Source organism: Nelumbo lutea, chromosome 1, assembly GCF_056320005.1.
Source record: "Nelumbo lutea isolate HS-2025 chromosome 1, American lotus-T2T, whole genome shotgun sequence".
In the NCBI taxonomy this organism is placed as follows: Eukaryota; Viridiplantae; Streptophyta; class Magnoliopsida; order Proteales; family Nelumbonaceae; genus Nelumbo; species Nelumbo lutea.
Window position 1 is genome coordinate 72,016,247 of NC_142684.1, and position 20,076 is coordinate 72,036,322.

A 20,076-nucleotide genomic window follows, 5' to 3' on the forward strand; every position below is an offset into this window, starting at 1 on the left:
GAACTCTAACTGACGATTCTTTGTCTTAAAATACTTGGCGTCTTGGGTGAGAGTGAGGAGTTCACATCTGCGCCCCACATGCACATCTCGCCGTGAATTAAGAATATTTCCCGTACTTCAGTACCTGCCATTGGGAGATGGGAAATGTTCGCAATAAACGGTTAGGATGTGCTGTTAGGCGTTTGTATGGTCGTAACACGGTAGAAGAGACTCGGGATCGAATCCCGCCGATGTTGGGTGTCTTAGTAGGTTTGATCGGTTTTAGTTTGGGCCTTTGGGTAATGGAGAGGGGATACAGTAAATGAATATATGTGGCCCAGGCCCACAAATAATAATCGCTTAAATGGCCCACTTGTTTAACCCAAAAGGATTTTGATCGGTCAAAACTCTTTCTTCGATATCATATCTTTCGTGTAGCATTAGTTTTCCTTTGCAATTTTTTCCTCGTCTGGGCTAGATCTAGATGACCAGCACCTATAATGTAAATTTGATATCATGGGCCAAGCTTTGGATTTACAGTTTTAGCGTAGGACCACTTCATCTAAATCAAGGTGGGGCCATAACAAATACATTGGTGTCTTTGATTTAACACCACGTGGTAGTAAAATCATTACTAACTAGAGGCCTTTGACCAAAACAAAATAAAGGCCTTTGAAAGGCCAAGGACATTTATCATTCCATCAACAAATTTCATTATTTTTTATAGGGTGTTTAGCTGATGAGGATAAATTTTTGTCCTGAATATCAATAAAAATAGTATTTTTATAAAATAATTAAAATAGAATAATTTTTTTGAAAAAATATCAAGGTAGTGATACTGTTCCTCGTCTTCCTCTCCTGCCTTTGTATTCATAGGAATACATTAGATTTCAAGACGACGACGAGGCTTGGAGGAAGACGAGGGCGGATAAGAGAAGAAAGGGGAAGACGAGGGTTTTGCGCACTCTCATGAGTGGATCTTCCTCCGTTTTGCACACTGACATGGGCAAATGAGAGAAGGAAGAGGAATGAAAGGAACAATGGATTCACCCGTGTCAGTGTACATTGTTCCTCTTCCTTTTCTTATCCGCCCATATCAGTGCGCAAAATAGATATCCGCCCATGTCAGTGCACAAAATGGAGGAAGACGAGGAACAGTGTTAGTGCACAAAACCCTCATCTTCCTCTTCCTTCTCTTATCCGCTGACAAGTCTGAAATCGTGCGCTTATCAATTTATAACCTGCAGCGCAAACCCTTGTCAGCTCGTGCGCTGCAGTAAGAGGTAGACATCGAATAGTTTTTCGTTGATCGAGAAGCTTTTGAAACTGAGATTTGTTAGGGTTCTTGTTCTCCATGCCGAAGAATTCGAGCTCTACAGTGGCCCTGGACATCTTTGCTCCCTTCGATTTCTCACTTTGGGTTTTGCTAAGGAATGAGTTAACTGTTATAAATCATAATTAAATGGGTGGTAAGTGGTGAGGGGGCGGAAGGTTATAAATTGATGGAGACCACGAGAAAGGCGAGGGAGGGGAGGGGAGGGGCTACACAGCCTACAGCGTACAGATAAAAAACAGAGGCAGAGGAGGAGGAAGACGAAAAACAATGTCACTGCCCCTTTCTTCATATTTTTTTTATAAAAGTTATCCTATTTTGATTATTTTATAAAAATATTATTTTCTATTAGTATTCAAGGCAAAAAGTTGCCTTTATCTGTTAGAAACCTTTTTTTATATCCCGAAAGCGTATGGGAGTTGATAGATGTGTTAAGGGAATTCGGATCTGCTCCTGTGCCTCACACCCATTTTTACAGCGCATTGCAGTCATACATTGAGAATATTATCATACTTGAGAGATATTCTCAATCCATGCCTGTGATGTGATGAGACACGCAAAAAATCCAATCTTCGCGTAAGGGACTGTTTAACCAAAACACTATACAATAGCCATCAATTATATATGTGAAAACCACTCACTTTGCGTGCATGACCATCCTAGGGAGTAATTATTGGTTAAATGCCAATCAAATCTTTGGTCTCTCTAAGATGTTCATGACATGACCCTAAGTCTATCAAGTGTGCTTGGCTTTAAGGGTGTCAATGGACTCGTTTTGGATTGTATACCATCAAGTCCAAAATTAATTTGGACGGATCAATAAATCAATAAGACATATTGGATTGGATCAATCTAATCCAAAATATTTATTAATTTGGATTGGACCTGGTCAATTAATAAATTTATATTGAATTGGGGGATTAAGCTAATATTTGGTCAATTGATATAAGATAAGAATATATGTATCAATAAACCAGGTTTGGGTTGAAATCAATCTAAATCAAAATGATTTTGAACAGATTGGACAGTCCAAACATTGAATTGGACCGATCTAAATTGGTCCAAAACATTCATTAGGTTGGATTTGGACCTGATCCATTTATAAATTGGTCCAAAACACCCCTACCTGCCTTAAATATTCTCAAGGTTACAGAAGTTTTGATCTCACTCAAGTAAGAAATATGTATTCAAGGATGTTACATTTCTTGAATCTATTTCTTTCTTCTATTTATTACATCCTTTTCTTCAAGACAGGTCAATGAACATCTGAATCCTTTACACCCTTTGCACCCTATTTGACTTTTCTAAATTTTTTGTAATGTTTGACTTTTTAAAAGATAAAAGTAATCAAAAGATATTGGTAACTCAATTGTCATTATTGCAAGAGCCTTTAGGAATTCAGATGTCATTCATTGAAATGTTTATTGATTATTTGTTCATTTAATTTTGTATTAATTCAATGTTTTATTAGAAAATTCATTGGGCATAAAAACTAAATACAAGTATTAATCCAGTATTAGATGTCTAATAATATTAAAAAAAAAAATCAATCAATTAATTTGGGTACCTCATTCCTAACCAAAATATTTAATTTTATTATTAATTCTCTCCAAACTTAATTTTTTGATTTCTAATATCACATACACTAAAATTAATTGATCCAGAAAAAATGATTAGCATAGTGTTGATGTATATTATCTATTAAAAGAAAAGTATTGGGTCCACATTAGTAATTCAATCATCTTGGCTCGTGGTGGGTCAACAACTCAACCATTTAAGGCCATCACATCATAAATCATATAATAAAAACATAAAAATTGATAAACATTTAAAAAATTTATAGAGAATTTGGCATGTATCTAGGAGTATAATTTGGTTATGGTCTGATCATATACAACCCAATGTTTATGTTTAACAACTATAACTAAAAATTCAAAAGAATAATATTCAAAAATAGTATTTTATAAACTAATAGAATAAATAATCTATCAAAACCACATTTATATAAAAAAATATTATTTTTAATATCAATAAATTTATACAAATAAAATATTAATAATAGAATAATTATTTTAGTAGTTAAAATTTATAAATTTGCACACGATATGCATCTTAAAATTTTTATATATTTTTACAAAATATTAATTAATATTTTAATTTACAATAAAAAGTAATAAAAATATTGAATATAATATTAAATTGAATCCATCAAATCCACTAATCTACTTTTATCTCAAAAAATATTTTTTTTATTTCATAAAACTTATAAAAATAAAAACATTAATAATAGAATAATTATTTTAGTAATTAAAAATTATGAATTTATTAATTGATATTTTAATTTATATTTTAGAATTTAATATTTAGTTGACTTTTTTTAATATTAAAAAATTAAAATAGTAAAATAAAAAATAATTCATATAATAATTAAAATATAATAGGTGCATATGTTTAGTGTCTTGAACTCTTGATTGATGAATTACAAACAAAACTATATAATATCTACGCATCCCAATATATTAATTGTAATATGTTTCTTCAAATATGCTATTAAAATATGCATTTTTTATGTATTTATATATTATTTGTGATTATTTTGATCTTAAAATTAGTGTTATTAATATATTTATAGAATTTGTATGTATTTCCCTAACGTATCCGTGCATTTCCAAAGCATATCCATATTCATATTTGTATTTTAACCACATCCAAATCTAATCCAATTATTAAAACTTCAAATCCAAATCCAGTCCGAAATCTTAAATATTAGACTTGGATCAGTTTTGGATTTAATCTGAATCAACTTTATTGTATTTAATATATATATATATATATATATATAATAAATTTATACAAAATTTTGAATTTATTTATTATAAACTTTATGTAATTATATATGATATCTATATACATACATAATTATATTACCTACAAAAATTTATATAGGAATTAATTTTAACCATGTTTACATCATTACATATTCATCATAGTAAGGGTTCAACTATAATATTGAAAAGTTATGATACTAGAAAAACTTATAACCAATCAGTACCATAAAAATGGTAACCAATCCGGTGGTATTTATGAAAACTCACAAGCAGGGTTGATTGGTTGTAGCCCTTCCGTTATTATGTATTTCCATCAACATATGTTTTCCCTAACATAAAAATAACTAAGGGGATGTTTGGAACCGTGGCTGTTTTTCAAAAAAACGGTGACACGTTGGATCCACATAGGTGTTTCAACAAATGCCCATGTATCTCATTGTTTGGTTCAGCCGGTTATTAAAAAATCGAGCATGCCTCGAAAATCAGGAAATTTGGCATTTCATGCATTGGTGAACTGTTTCCCCCAACGGTTGACTGATGTGTATCCTATGTGGTGCTTACCTGTCAGCACATACATGAAAAACGGTAATAAAAATCACCTTACCAAACAGAATAGTGTTGCTCACTGCCTACATGGCAGAAGCGTTTTTTTTTTTTTTTAATAAAAACAGGTCTTGGAAGCATGGGCGTTTTTTCTTAAAAGTCGGTCTCAAAAAACGCCCACACTTCTAAACACCATGTAAATAAGTACATACATGAGGATTTGTTATTAATGATGGAATTGGCTAAAACAACAAAAATTATAAAAGAGAAGGAGATTTAATGTCTAACTTATGACCCAATATTAACTAGGTTAAAAGGCATGATAAATCAACTAGTTAGATCGCTAAGTTATTGGCTGAGTTCATTTTATTTATTTTTTTAGGTAACAAAAAATCAAAGCATCTATTACGTTGGGAGGCTTTTAACAAGAGAATCATGTACAAAATCAGGTTCAGAAGACCAAGTGTAGATGCTCTGAACCGTGCAAGCAAACCGTGCTAAGCCATGTGCTACTTCGTTTAAGTCTCTATTCGTGTGTAGGAAGGAGCACTGAGCAAAGGACGAGATTAAATTCCAGCAGTCCTCCAATAGAGAGGAGAGATGCCATAAATTTTAATAAGGCTCAGTTTGGGAGGACTATAAATACAAATTGACTAAAAGAAGAGTATAAATATAAATATATACAGTATAAATACATATGAAATAATATAAAATACATAGTTTTGCACTCTATATATTTGTATTTGTACTCCTTCCAAACTGAGGCTAATGAAAGACAGTCACTCTCAATGCGAACGCAGGAGATATATAGTTTCCTAGCAAAATGGAGAGCGTGGAGAAGATGATTGGTTTCTGGCCTTCTATCTCTTCAGGTGAGGTCAAGGTAATCGAGCGGACCTTGTATGGACAAATTCTCCTCTATGATTTCTTATCATCATACCTGCACCAGTCTTATCCTTAAGGTTACATTTCGAATCAGTATAAATCAAGAACTATGTAAACATTTACATCAGTTCGGTTTTATCCGCATTTGGAAAGAGTGTGTAATAATAATTGACATAAAACTTCACTCAATTCAATTTTACACGTATTTGGATGGAGTGGAATTTTATGTCATGAATCAGTATAAAACCCTATCATATGTAAAGTTTTACATTGATTATCATGTAAATACTATATCAATAAAATCAATGTAAAACTTTACACCAATTACATTACATTTTTCAAAAATATAAGTCACTAATGACAGTTCAATGTAAAACATCATCGATGTACTTTTACACCAAAAACGTTTTACACTAATTCTAAAACGGTGCCTAAACGAGGCCCCATGGATATTAATCTTTAGAGTCCCAACAGGAGGGGGCATTCATCTAGAAACACTGGCTTGGGATCGAGTGGAATTGGTGGTTTGCCCACTAGCTGAGGGTAAATTAGCCAGGATCTCAACAAATGTTCTAGGGGCTAATACCTCTCTATGCATGCTTACTATGTCAGGTGATGAGAAAAAGACATGGTTATTTGTGCTTGATGTCTTAGCCTTATTAATTTTAAATTTTGGAAGGGCTATGAAATATTAACTATGAACTCTTTTGAAATAAGTCAGTATTTTCTGTATGAACATAAAAGGCTCTAAAATGTGGTCGTAGGGCTCCTTTGTCAATTCATTTAATAAAGTCCATACGTCATATGAGTCTCACATGAGTCTCAACCTGTACTTCGGCCATGTAACTGAGCCGCCCTACTTTTTTTGTTACCGTATAAAGTTCGGAGTTTGAGCTTAATATATTACCTCAAAGCATGATGTCTGTAAAATCATCTCTTGTTGGCTGTAGTTTGGCGTATACACAGACCACGTTTGACACAAAGGCTCTGTTTGTTTGTGATACAAACGTGTATTTATGTAAAATAGTTAGAGTATTATTGTACTTATTTTTTAGATACAATTTTGTATTCTATTGATAATTAATTTTTTAATCAAAGTTAACATAAAATAATTAGAGCATTTAATGATGAATCCACACTTGTGCACTGATTTCAACCAAATAAGATGAATGCAAAAACATTTAAAATGTAAATCGCATTTACATTCATAAACCGAAAAATATATAATATATAACGTACATATTTGCATTTACATTACAACCAAAAAACGAAAAAAAAAATCAAAAATTCCTTCTTCGCGCATTGCCGCAACAAAATCGCCTCTTCGCTCTGCAAATCAGCAATATAGAAATAAGAAACCTAAACCAACAGCCCCAAATCCCAAAAGCCTTGCTGGACGATGGGTTTCCTTTCAATCAAACCCTTGCAGTGATTTCCCAAATAAAACTTTGACTCCTAAAATTAACCCGAAAATATAATGGCTACGAGATAATTCATATGTGATTAGGAGCAACCTTAAACTATAATTCATCCCATAGGATCAATTTTGTGTTTCGTATTTTCATTTTCACGTGGAGTTGGCGTGTCTGGAGAGCCAATGAAAACAGGATTTGAATCAGGCTGTGCTGTAACTCACTTAAACAAGCAAGAATCTCCAACTCTTTTAATATATTTTGATAAGAATGCTTGAATCAAACAAAGGATTTTATTTTACTGCAAAATATCTAGAGTGTACATCCAAAGGCTCCAACAAATTTAGATACAACTGAGCGGGCGGCATTAATATATCATTTTTATTGGACCATAAGCTGCAAAATATACACCTCTGGTTTGCATTTGGAATGTAAGTTCATCACTGATAATGGTATATAACATGATCACTATACTCATCTGATTGGGATCTCGATCACCCTCCATGTCTCTGACTATTTTCTGTTTCTTCTTTATTTGCACATAGAACTTTTGCATGCTTGTATACAAAATTGCAAACGCCATATGTAAGCACATAAAAGATGGCTTCACTTCAACTTCAGATATTTAAAATGACATCTCGACAGCCTCATAGTCTGGTAACTTGTGGATGAAGCCTGAATCATCACTGGAGCGTCTCTTGACCACACTTGCTCTTTGCATTAAACGGACCAATGCTTGGACAACTTCAGACATAGGAGGCCGAAACTCTGGCTCAGGCTACAGAAACCATGAAAAACCATTAGATTAAGATTCAGAAAATCAATGTACAAGTGGTTAGCTGAAGAAATTTCAGACTTACAGAGGGGATGAGAGGAAAAGAAGAAAAAGAGAGAGCTTAAATTAAAGGAAGAGTCTTAAAAAGGAAATTTAAAGCTTAACCTGTCAGAGAAAGAACATGTGTCATAAATCTCAAGGACACACTTCTTTGGGTATCATACACCATCTATTAATTGATCAAGGCTGTTTCACAACAGTCCTTTGTATTGACTTGTTTTCCTCAAAGTGGTGTGCTACTGCATTGGTTCATCCCAGTTCTCTCTTGGATGGGCAGTAAAGATACCCAACTAATACTTCTGGCCACATGCTACAATACACATACATAATGAACTCAATCATTGAAATATTAACTCACTAGGGGAAAAAGACAACTCCTGAGTCGTAAACGGACACCTATTCTTCAGGATGATTATCACTTGCACATACATCTTCCATGATGTGCACCTAAGGGGTAAGCCTCAATCAGTTCTCCACTTTAGTACAACTAAAATGTCTGCACATAGCAGAAACATTTTTTTTCTTTCCTTTAAAAATACTTGGTAGAAATTGAAATCGCCTCAAGTCTCAGGTTAATAGGGATGAAGATGTTTATAGTAAAACCATTTGAGTGAGAACAGCATGTTCAATACATTGCATCTTTAGCAGGGAAATAGTCATACCTGAACACACAGGGCAATGATGTCTGCAAAGCGCGAAAGTGACTTTGCAGGGTACATGCCATTTAGCGCAGGATCAACCATTTTTGCCAAGGCATCAATATCGTGAAGTTGAGGAGTAGCCCATCTGACAAGAGACTGTTCTGATCTTACCCTTGAACTAATCATTGCAAATACAGCATAGAGGGGTAGGGGATAAGCAGAGAAATCATCATCAGCAATTGAAGTAAACAAGAGATTCCAGAACATACATGACCATACAATGATGTTGGATGGGATTTACCTGTCCAGTGGCTTCCGACCTGTCAACAGCTCTAACATCACCACTCCAAAGCTGTATACATCACTTTTTACGGTGTAAATTCCAGACAGTGCAAACTCAGGAGCACTATAACCAAACGAACCAACCATCTGGGTTGAAACCTGCCAAATACAATGATGAAATTTAAACTTCTGCAAACATTATTTTGTTATGTCAAACATAATCAGTGGACACAACCTTGAATGGGTTGATATTCAAGTGGGATGACCCTAAAAAACTGATAATTTAGGCATTCTCTTTTGTTTTTTGCAATTCTTTAGCAAGAGATGCACCAATAGACTGTAGAGATACCATAGGAGAATCGATCCAGGTCATAAGGTCTGAATTTCAAGTTATAAGACAGATTCAGCAGTAACATAGAACAGGTATATATATTCACCCAATGATCATTGAAACATTCCACCAATCTCAATGATGAAACTCATTCTCATTACAGAATAGTATATTCTATTTCATCGGTATACCAAACAAAAAAGCTAAAAAGTTGAAAGGGACTCATTGTTTGACCTAGAAATTTTCTATAGAAATAGTTAAAATCCACAATAGATCTTAGATGTTACTATAGGACAAATTCCAAGCATGATAAGAGGAAAAAAAAGAAAGTAAAAGGAATGGAAAACAAATAATAAGTGTCACACGTGAATCCATGGAGTTCAGAAATTGAATTTTTTGTCCATTAGAAGAGACGATGCAATATTGTTTTTCATCATCCCAGATTTAACTCAGACATAAGATCATTGTATCAACGTGGATCAAGAACACAGTGCATATCTGACCGTCATAGACAACAATTTCTAGAACCAGTTGTTTTACCTGCCGCTCAGTGTTTGGTGTCAGTGCAGCTAGTCCACAATCAGACAAGTGAGGGTTGAGCTCTTCATCAAGTAAAATGTTTGCTGACTTGAAGTTTCTATGTACAACTGAAGGCAAGCATACTTCATGCAAATACCTACAAGAGAAAAGGTTCAAATTTTAGAAATGGAACTTCCAACAACATTAACAGTCTTAGCAAATAATAAACATAAATAAAAAAACTTACTCCAAGGCCCTAGCTGTTCCAAGTGCTATCTTAACACGTGCATTCCATGTTAGTCTTTTGCTGCCATCATCAGAAAAGTGCAACATATCATGTAGCGTCCCATTGCCAATGTACTCATAAACCAAAAGACGCTGCCCATGCTCTGTGCAGTAGCCCACCAATGAGGTAATGTTTTGGTGCCGTAGGCGTGACATGTTTGAGACAGCTTCCAAAAAATTATCTTCCTCCTGTAAGGACAGTGCTGCACTGTCAATCTTCTTGACAGCCAGCACCTAGGTCACCAAAACATAATAATCAATAGGTTATTGCTTGAAAATAATAGGTACAAGCACTGTAAGAAAAAGAAAGGAGTTGAGTGTAAAATAAAACAATAAAGGACAAAAAATAAGACAGTATAAAGTAATTCAAAATCAAAAAGATTGCCATGGCAATATTAGATAACTAGATATAAAAGTTTAAAACCAAAGGAATCTGAGGAATGCACTGGAATGGATCAACAGGGAAACAGAGCAATTGTTGCAGGTTATTTCAGTTCAGTGGACTTTCTGCAGGCTACTTATTGCTTTATTTATTTACTAGTAAACGTGTACATGCATTTGCACGTGGCAGTATCTCTAAGACAAAACTATTTATAATTCATGGGCAGTTTCTGAACAGTTATAAGTGGGCAGTTTCTGAAGTGAGAGTAAAGGACATATATGCCTCTTTATGCCTACTGTATGATTAGACAAAGGGGGTAGATTAGTGGTGGTAGTAGGTAAGCTGTGGCTAACCATTGATGACAAACTGGAGGAGAGCACTATCCAGTTGGGGCTCAACCTCAAAAATCAAGTTGGTAGAGCCCCTAATATAATGAGATCTCCAAAAGAAGCCAACTTGATGTAAAGCAGAGCTATTTAAGCCATACCTATTTCCACTTGATTAGCAAGGTGCAGATGGGAAACCAATGCAACAAATCTAGATGCAAGCATATTGTCTGGATTGCATTTTATATCAACAAATTACCTAGCAACATATTGGTTTAAAAGAAACTGAACTTGCTTTACAATAAGATGGACCCCATGGTTTCAAATGTCACAACATTTCGCTAATGTCACCCGACATATGTCGATGTCGAGGCTCACCGAAATGTCGACATATCGCTAAAAATTACATTATTTTGGAAATGTCGACCAAATTGGTCCAAATAACCAAAAAAAAAAAACAGTTTTTCCTATTATGTCGATAGGATGTCGACTAATGTACATTAATAATATATAATATATTAGTATATTATATTAATATAAATTATTCCATTAATAATTTCCATTTAATATTTCAAATAAAATATTTATAAAAAAGAATTAACAAAAAATAAAAACAAAAGAATAAATTAATTACTTTATAATATAAAACATAAAATATTTTTCAAGTGATAAAATATTAACTAGTTAGTATTTTTTTTAAATATTTATTAAAATCAGAAAATGTTTATTAAACTTAACAATAAATCATATTCTAAATTTAATATAAAAATCAGAACAAATTTATTAAATTTTATACTAAATCATAATTTATTATAAATTTAGTATTAAAAACCATAATAAATTTATTAAGTTTTATAAGAAATCAGAATTTATCATAATCTTAATACTACAAAAAGGAGAATCAGTTTATTAAATTTATAATAAAGCATAATGTATTATAACTTCAATATTTAAGAAATGAGAATAAATGCATTTCTACTTACTAGTGTGAAATAAATATATTAGAATTTATAATAAATCAAAATTAAAAATAAGAAAAGAAAATATCGGATAACCTTGTAAAAACATCAAAATGAATAATAAATCAGTAAATCGTTATTTACTAATTTGTTGTTGATCTGAGTTTCTTAGCTTTATATAATGGTTGGGAATAAGATAATAGTCTAGAAAGATGTATTAATGCTTCTTTCATCATTTTACAAAACATCATTGCATATTTCCACAATGTCTCTAATTTTTACAATATCCCCCCTCGACATTTCCAACATATGTCCTATATTTTGGTAAGTGACGTTTCCATTGACATCGGCATTTTAAACCTTGATGGACCCCACTGGTTTCTTTCAATGTGTCCTTTGGCCATATATCTTCCTTCATTATAGCCCATGTACCCATTTTCATTGACATTTAATATCCCCCAATCAAGAAAAAAGGGACTTCTTTTTGATTGTCAGAAAACATGTTAAAATAGAGAAGAAAATTGATGTTAAAGGATTTAGAACCCATCATCATCATCTAAGCCCTGTCCCAACGAATGGGACTAGCTATTTCAGATTTTTTTTTGGGGTTTAATAACAAAACAGATTGCACTAATTAAGAGAAAATCTCCTTCTGGGTAGTAAGAGGTACAAGTCTATCCTCCACTACATCATTAAGTTAAAGAGAGAAACTTCACACATACAATCCCAGCCCAGGTATTCCCCCATTCAAGAATCTTGTCGCCTCTGTTTTTTGCTTTTTTTTTTATTTGGATGGTCTGTTTACGCAATCAGATTGGATATGGATCTGACCCCACCTGATCCAATTAAGATCTGGCTCTCATGAAACTTTATATAATATGCAGTTACGTACATGGTATTTTATTTATAAATATATAACTATGTATATACACATTTAAATGGATAAAATGTATAACTATAAAAAGTTTAAATAATTCATATTCATATAAATTTGTTCTGTATCTATAGGCTAAAGAATGATTTTTTTTTTTAATTTAAGTTTTCTTTAGTTTAGAAATGGTGAAGCAGACTCAGATTAAATCTGATAGGATCCAACTCTGATCCATAAATCCAATTGTATTTGTATTTATGCTTTTGATAATTGGATTGGACTCAGATTGACTGGATCCAATCTTAATCATCCCAATCCCAATCCCAATTACATTTTCAAACTTAGCTAACAAAGAATCCAACCAATTGCTTGTGTCACATTTAGTGATTATTATAATAATTATTGTGTGAATTTTGTTAGAGAGTTTGTCAAAAACTAATTCTACAAAGAACAAACATATTATACAGTTGCCTGAAAATATGAAAAAACAATGTAGTTTTCGATAGCAAAATTCAAACTTATGGATGAATCTTTGCTTACCTTTCCATTAGGAAATTCTGCCCTGTAAACACGACCAAGGGAACCTTCACCAATAAGGTATTCCTGACTAAAGCTGTTGGTTGCCATTTGAAGAGAAGCTACAGTATAGGAAGTAGCAGTAATAGGTGATTTTGCTCTACTTATAGATCCATTTTTCCCATATGCCCTCTCAGCCATCACTTTTTCTGCAGGTGGGGGTTTCAAATCTGTAACTACAGCCATACTCCTAAGCTTCTGCTCTTGAAGCTCTGTGCTGATTACTACAAAAGTAGAAAGCAGGAAAATGTCAGGATGCATGTCACGAGAACTCATAGCATTCTAAAACTTTTGAGAAAGTATAATTTGTATTAAAGAGGAATTAGGGGATGAACCACAATACAGGTAAACTGTACAAGAATAAATGTACATAGTTTTTTGGCACAAATGACAATGTATTGGTCATTAATTTTTTTTCTTCAATCTGAATTCACTCATAATATAACATTGTATCAATTCCTTTCCTTGGAATCTATTATGATCTCAACTTGCTCATTGTATGTTGCAAATATACTTAGATTGATATGTTTTGACTTTTGAGGTCAGTGTTCAATGCTAATTTTCGCAATAAAAAGATGTTGAGTGCAAATGTCTGACAGAAACCTCTTGTGTGAGTAGAAGGCATGATTTCAAGATTTTTCCTGCATACATATCCCTAATGATATCAATATACCAACTTGAAGCTCCTTCCTTTCCTACCTTCCCCCTCCAGCCCAGCCCTCCTCTCCTAAAATCCTTAGTGTACATCAATATATTTATTACAGGCATTTCATTAGTAACAGATAGGTTATATCATGCATATCTATTAACTATTCTATTCTTTTTTTTTTCTTTTTTTGACACTCTTAAGGGTACCTGTGATGCAGCAGCAAGCACTTGGTTAGATCAGTTTGAACCTCTCTGGAAACCCAAAAAGAAGTTAACAGATTTGAAGAAGAGGAAGAAATGGTCTGAAAGAGACTTCTGGCGAAAATTCTCATCTTGAAGGAAATTTACAGGGGAAGAATTGGTGACAAATAAATTATGGGGTCTACATAGTTCTTGTTATTTTGAAAATACTATTTTATAGCAACTCTCTGACGCACTATTTATAATTCTCATAATTACTATTTTTAGTAAATTCACGGTTTACTATTTTGAGTGATTTCTGATGTCTTTAAATTAAAGTAGCTTTAGTCGGATTAGGAAAGTGTTATTAGAGTTGCTTAGGAGTTGGAGTCCTTATTTTAAGTGCCCTAATGGGTTAGGTATGGATTTGTCTTAGTTCTAAAGTAATTAGGAGTTGTGTTGGGTCAATTTCCTAATCCAAATTGGAGTCTGAAAGGGGACACCAAGTTAATAAATTAAGTCTATAAACGGAGTCATTGTAATTGAAGTTAAAGAAGAATGATTTGATGAAATAAAGTCTGGTTTAGTGAATTCTGGTTGTTGCCAGAAATTTTTCTCTTCTTCCCCCTCTCACTCTTATTTATTCTTCTAAGTCATCTACCTCTTTTCTGTTTACCCTAACAGCAAGACTTCTTCTCTTTCTTCTAATTTCTTGCTCAATCTTTGATGACAGATAGCATTCTACTGGCTTTACCACCCATGTTCTTCATCCCTAATCACTCACAGCCCTCATTCACCCCCACAAAGCCCACCACCAGATCCTAAGTCAGTAGGACCCCTACCCATCCCACATCAACCTGTCAGACACTTGACAGTACCTATATAATTTTACATCACATATCGATACCATATAAATAGGTTCTTTAAGGGTGGGAATTGATTCATTCAGACACTTGGACTTATTTGTGTGATTTTATCTTGGACAGTCTAAAGGTGTCAATAGAACAATACACTTTGAGATTTAGAAAACATTCAATTAGATAAATATTAGAAACTCAGATATTTTATTATTTTAGAAATAGACAATTGAATTTTTCTTCATCAGTAGTTAGTTGAAGTTATTTTCTAAGAATTGTACGAGTTGCTTAGATAGAGGATTTGGTTGTTATGGACAATTCATTAATTCTCCTTTAAGAGATAATTAACATCAAAAGGAAGATTGTCAAAAAATTTACATGAAAAGGAAAGTGATATTACACTTTTTTCTCTCTGGATAAATCTCAATCTAGGGGCAGAATGCACAAAACCAATGAAAGTGTCAAGTAAAGGTAAACAGGAGATGGGGGGTTCTTCATCGCTAAAAAGTAAAGATTATATTCAAGAATAACAAAATTTCTTACCAGTAAGAAGAGATGAAAAAGAAAATAAATATATTGAAGAACAAAAGTAAGTAAAAGTACCTCCGTCTGTGCCAACTGGAGTTCCTGAAGAAGGTGCTGCACTACTTCCTCTCTCTTTTTTACCCCTTTTAAGGCAAAGAATAAAAACAATCACCACACAAAGAGCAACCAATGTTGAACCAAGAACTATGCCTACCAAGGCTCCTGTTGCCAAACCCTTCTGATCATTTTCATTGTCATGGGATGCTTGTCCATCAGATCCCTGTGGTGTATGTGTGCCTGGCCCAGAATGGTTACGATTATTATGTGATCTACCAGGGGGAGGCGGAGTATATGGCGGAGGAGGAGGAGCAGGACCATTCTCAAAAGAATTCCCATCATATCTGTTTTATTGGGACCATTTAAGTTGAAAAGAACATAAAAGTTGAATGCACCAAAATAAATACAAACAAAAACGTTTTTAGAGTCAGGATTTGCTCCCAACAAAAACTGTCCCAGCACGTTTGAGATGAGACTGCGACCCACTATGTTTGGGATGTGCAGGCACGGATCATTTTGGAACAGCATTTTGTTGGGAGCAGATCCAGTCTTTTTTTTTCAAATGTTCATATGAATAAAAACATGTTAGTAACTTACATAAAATTTGGGATTGAAGAAAATTCCCGTGGTACCCATCCAGTGAAATGGTTGTTTGCAATATTTCTGTTGAAAACTTAAAAGAGTGTCAAAATAGCAATCAATCACAAACTGAAACTCATTACAAGAAGAACTTACAGATTATCTAGAGGTAGATCTGCAAGAATATTAACTGAACCAGTTAACTGATTACTTTGCAAATACCTGCCAGAAATTCACAAGTCATAAAATTTTCAAAAAAAAAATAAAAGAAAAAAAATGCAATCAAATCCTAATCAAAGAACATATTCTAAAGACTTACAGAGTAGAAAGGTTGGACAAAGAACCAAAGGAATTAGGAAGATCTCCACTGAAGTTGTTGAAAGAAAGATCCCTGTATTTACAAAGACGTCAAAACTCCAATTTCTTTTTTCATTTGAAAAAGAAAAGAGGAAAAAACCCAAAACGTAGTGCCTGTTTGAGAGGGCTTTAGCATAGTGGCTTTTGGCTTTCCAAGGTGGGCCCCACATGGAGAGCCTATAGCTATGTTTGGTTTAAAATCCAGAGAGCCCATATTGGCTGTCAGTCAGTCAGTCATTTGAAGGGTTGTCCACTTCAGCCTCTATGAATAGCTTATCTGGAATGCTTAAAACATATAAACCAGCTTTGCTGAACTTCATCTCAGCCCACATAAACAGGCCTGTAGAAGTAGAGGCACTAAATCCAGAATAGCCGAGTCTGAATAAGTATATCTAACATGATATACACAAGTGGCATGGTTACATCACTCATGCATAGTTTCCTAGATTTCTTTGCAGGGGCAAAACAGCTTCATATAAACAGTAAAAACGCACTTAATTGCATAATCTTCATATAGCATAGCTTCATAAAAATATCATCTCATGTCTTAGGTGTTTTCTTGAGATGCAATAAGACTTCCAATTCTAGGAATATTTCTCATAAAAAATGTTTGAACATAATGTCCCACCCTCACTAAGTATATAAGGAGACGAGCCTTTGGCTAGAGGATTAGGAACATTTCTAGAGGATTCTGGACAAAACAAGATCATTCCGTAAACATCTGGAGAACTTGAGAGAGTTCTAGAGTCTTCTCCAATGGGCTGGAGTGCTCTGGAGTTATCTAGTATTGTGGAGTCTCCAACAAAGTGTGTGTGTGTGGGTGGGGTGGGGGTGGGGGGTAGATAATTTTATGTACATATGTCGTATATAACTTGTATGTGGAAGAATCTAGACTTAGGGATCTCTAGAACGGTTTAGACTCTAGAATGTTCCACTAGAAGAGGTGGAAAGAACTTATAAATAGGCAAAGACCTCTCTCATTTGGGACATCCTCTGCAAACCCACAAACCATTCACCATTGTAAGCATTGTATGTGTGCCTTGTATAGTTTAATGCCATTATTATTTACCCATGCCAATTTCTGTGCCAGTGCGTTTGTTATGTGTTAGGGTGAGGGTCTTGAGCACATTTGTGCTAAGGAGTGCACAAGGGGGTATGTCTTCACAGCACCCAAGCAGAGGATTGATCCTGGTTGGGGTTATGGTGACTCTACCCATAGGACAAGTAGAGTGTCGCATGACTTGCTAGGGATGTAGTCAGAGTTGTGAGTTGTGTTGGTATTAGAGCTCAAGCCAGGATGTCCTAAATTGGGTTGTGAGTTGTGTTGGTATTAGAGCTCAAGGCAGGATGTCATAAATTGGGTTGTGAGTTGTGTTGGTATTAGAGCTCAAGGCAGGATGTCATAAATTGGGTTGTGAGTTGTGTTGGTATTAGAGCTCAAGGCAGGATGTCATAAATTGGGTTGTGAGTTGTGTTGGTATTAGAGCATACACTAAATAGGATTATTTTTAGGAACTAAACCATTAAGATTGTTTTAAGTTACAAAGAACAAAACGATTTTTGCTTATTCATTTTGTCCATCTATTCTGAGCTTTCAAGACATGAATCTTATTTTTCTTCATTTTTCTTTCTGCATGTGGTTGTATCAATGAGGGACAAAACCTTCTACTCTGATAGTATTAGCATCTGAGTACATGATTAATTTACTATCAATGAAATATATTCTGCTGGGTTTGGATTACATTTCAGGAATTTGTGTTGTTTCTCCTCCGAAACATAAAATGGAGAAAGAATAAAAAGAAAAAGAAGAGAGTAAGTTTCTTACAGAATTGAGAGACCCTGTAGATTTGCAAAAATGTCACCAATAGACTGGAATATCGAGTTATGGCTTAAGTTCCTAAAATTAAAAAATAAATAAATAAAGGCCACAGCATTATGGTCTCAACCACCAAATTGTGATCAAAATAGAGGATGCGTAACTTAAATATAACAGCACTTAACACATGGCACTCACAGGTAATTGAGGGAAACCATGCTAGAAATGGAGTAAGGAAGATTCCCACTTAAGTTGTTACTTGCAAGGTTTCTGCATCGCACAGAGGTGAGGCATTTTGCTCATCAGATAATTAACAGCTTGCAAGCACAAAAAGAAGAAAAAATGAAAAAATAAATAAAAAATGATCTAAGTATCGAACATTACAGGCTTGTAAGATTTGGCGGTAATTGATACGGAATCGAATCATGAATGTTGTTGTCACTCAAATCCCTGTTAAGAAGTAATCGAAAAGAACAATTAACCATAACGAAGAAAAAGGTTAGATTTTCAGTTTGCCATGTAGCAAAAAAAAAAAACAAAAAAGCAAAAAAGATAAAGGAAGATTTTGCTCACAGTGTTCTTAATGAAAAAAGACTGGAAAGCATGTATCCCAAAGTCCCACTGAGTCCGAGCCCGGGAAGCTGACTGTTGCGATAACCAAATAAGAAATAAATGAAGTAATATAAAAATAAAAATTAAAAGAAAACTCCCCATCAGTTGCATCAATGTATTGAATGAGAAGTTTTTCGGAAAAAAAAAAAAAAAGAAGGAAAATAGACTGAAATGTCTCCTCTGATGAATACATACTTACATCGCAACAACAGCAGACCCCTGACAAATAACACCTTTCCATGATTCTCCACATGGATCACCGCCACCTGATTTCCACCCTGTTAACCGTGGAGGACTGTTCAATGAAACGTATAGAACCTGAAGGGATTGAACTGCAAATCAAAAACTAATTTTTTCAGTCCCCAGAAGATAACACAAGCACAATTTATATCAAGAGATCAGTAGAAACAGACAGACAAACAGAGAAGCAGATGAGATCCACAGAAGGCAATGGTAAGTTGGTAACTCCTTTACTTGCATTCAGAAAAACCTTTCCGCAATCGAAACACTAAGCCACTAACTAGGAAACACCATCCCATTTCCGAATCAATTACATCTAGAAGGATCAATCAAGTAAGTGACCGAGCACTAGAAGAAGAAATTACCATCCGAAGGATCGGTAGTTGCACGAACGAAAGGCGGAGTGAAAATGACAGTAGTGAGTGTCGCCAAGGCAATAGCAGAACTAACAGTGAAGAAACGAGAGGTGGAAAGAGAGGTTCTTCTGTTCGTCCCCATTTTCATTTACAGAGCTCTTTTACAGTTGACACTCCATTTCTCTATCACGCATGCAAGACAACACCGGAAGCCAAGACGAAGAGAGTAAGCTGAGAGAGCTCAGATCTTCTTCTTGCTCGATGGTTTTCTCCATTAAAGAAGAGAAGCAGATTCGAAGCTCTCAAGAAGAAGAGAGAAGTGTCGGCAAAAGTAGGAAAGAGTAAAAAAAAGAACAGAAAGAAAAAAATAAATAAATAAAGGTTGGAACTCGGGAGTATGCAAGCAAGCAAGGTATGGCTCCTTTCAGGTCTTTCGCTCTCTGCCCCCCCCCCCCCCCCCCCTCTCTCTCTCTCTCTCTCTCTCTCTCTCACCTGTAAGCGAATTTGCGAAAAACACGAGCATTTAAACGTGGAGATTGAAAATACCGGAATAGCCTCAGACCATGACCAGTTATTACGAAAAGGCCATTACCCTTCGTCACTTCTTCGTTCGTGGGCCCTGGGCCGTGGAATGGAGTTGCAGGCAGATCCAGGCTCCGATTTCAATTTCATTGAACTCTCTGAGTCTCATCACTTCATCGGTAATGAACGAAGCCCAAGGGCCGACCGGCCGAGGGGACATTTAGTAACGGCTGAAGCGGCTGAACTGAATGATTTATTTATCTTGTCCTTTAGTGAGAAAGGGTTATGCTTTTTCAGTTTTTCTTTATTCTTTTCCCTGTGAAGAGTAGATATAGAATAC

At 34.5% G+C, this 20,076-nt stretch overlaps 1 protein-coding gene and 1 long non-coding RNA gene across 3 annotated transcripts; both read right to left on the reverse strand.

Moving 5' to 3' along the window:
• Window positions 1-6,725: 6,725 nt before the first annotated feature.
• On the reverse strand, window positions 6,726-7,214 carry LOC148875273 (uncharacterized). The gene is made up of 2 exons (XR_016104949.1): window positions 7,083-7,214; window positions 6,726-6,897 (listed from the first exon to the last, which is right to left on the reverse strand). It is a non-coding gene; the product is annotated as an uncharacterized LOC148875273 (long non-coding RNA).
• Window positions 7,215-7,254: 40 nt separating this feature from the next.
• On the reverse strand, window positions 7,255-19,708 carry LOC148875274 (protein STRUBBELIG-RECEPTOR FAMILY 8-like). Of its 2 annotated transcripts, none has more exons than XM_088964360.1 (16): window positions 19,224-19,708; window positions 18,818-18,950; window positions 18,580-18,651; window positions 18,391-18,456; window positions 18,205-18,276; window positions 18,016-18,087; window positions 16,153-16,224; window positions 15,990-16,055; window positions 15,852-15,917; window positions 15,276-15,598; window positions 12,952-13,211; window positions 9,836-10,107; window positions 9,610-9,745; window positions 8,758-8,897; window positions 8,478-8,634; window positions 7,255-7,758 (listed from the first exon to the last, which is right to left on the reverse strand). In XM_088964360.1, the coding sequence occupies exons 1-16, from the start codon at window positions 19,360-19,362 to the stop codon at window positions 7,606-7,608; spliced, it is 2,199 nt and encodes a 732-aa protein (XP_088820486.1). In that variant the 5' UTR covers window positions 19,363-19,708; the 3' UTR covers window positions 7,255-7,605. The 2 variants fall into 2 exon arrangements, with proteins under 2 accessions (XP_088820486.1, XP_088820487.1); XM_088964361.1 differs by having other exon boundaries at window positions 18,814-18,950; window positions 19,224-19,694.
• Window positions 19,709-20,076: the final 368 nt, after the last annotated feature.

Excerpts from the sequence above, each read along its gene's own strand:
- LOC148875274 (XM_088964360.1), bottom strand. The coding sequence starts at position 19,362 with ATGAAAATGGGGACGAACAGAAGAACCTCTCTTTCCACCTCTCGTTTC. Across the intron at positions 18,951-19,223 it reads AACTACCGATCCTTCGGATG|TTCAATCCCTTCAGGTTCTA; the intron begins GTAATTTCTTCT and ends TTTGATTTGCAG. Across the intron at positions 18,652-18,817 it reads GGGTCTGCTGTTGTTGCGAT|TCAGCTTCCCGGGCTCGGAC; the intron begins GTAAGTATGTAT and ends TTATCGCAACAG.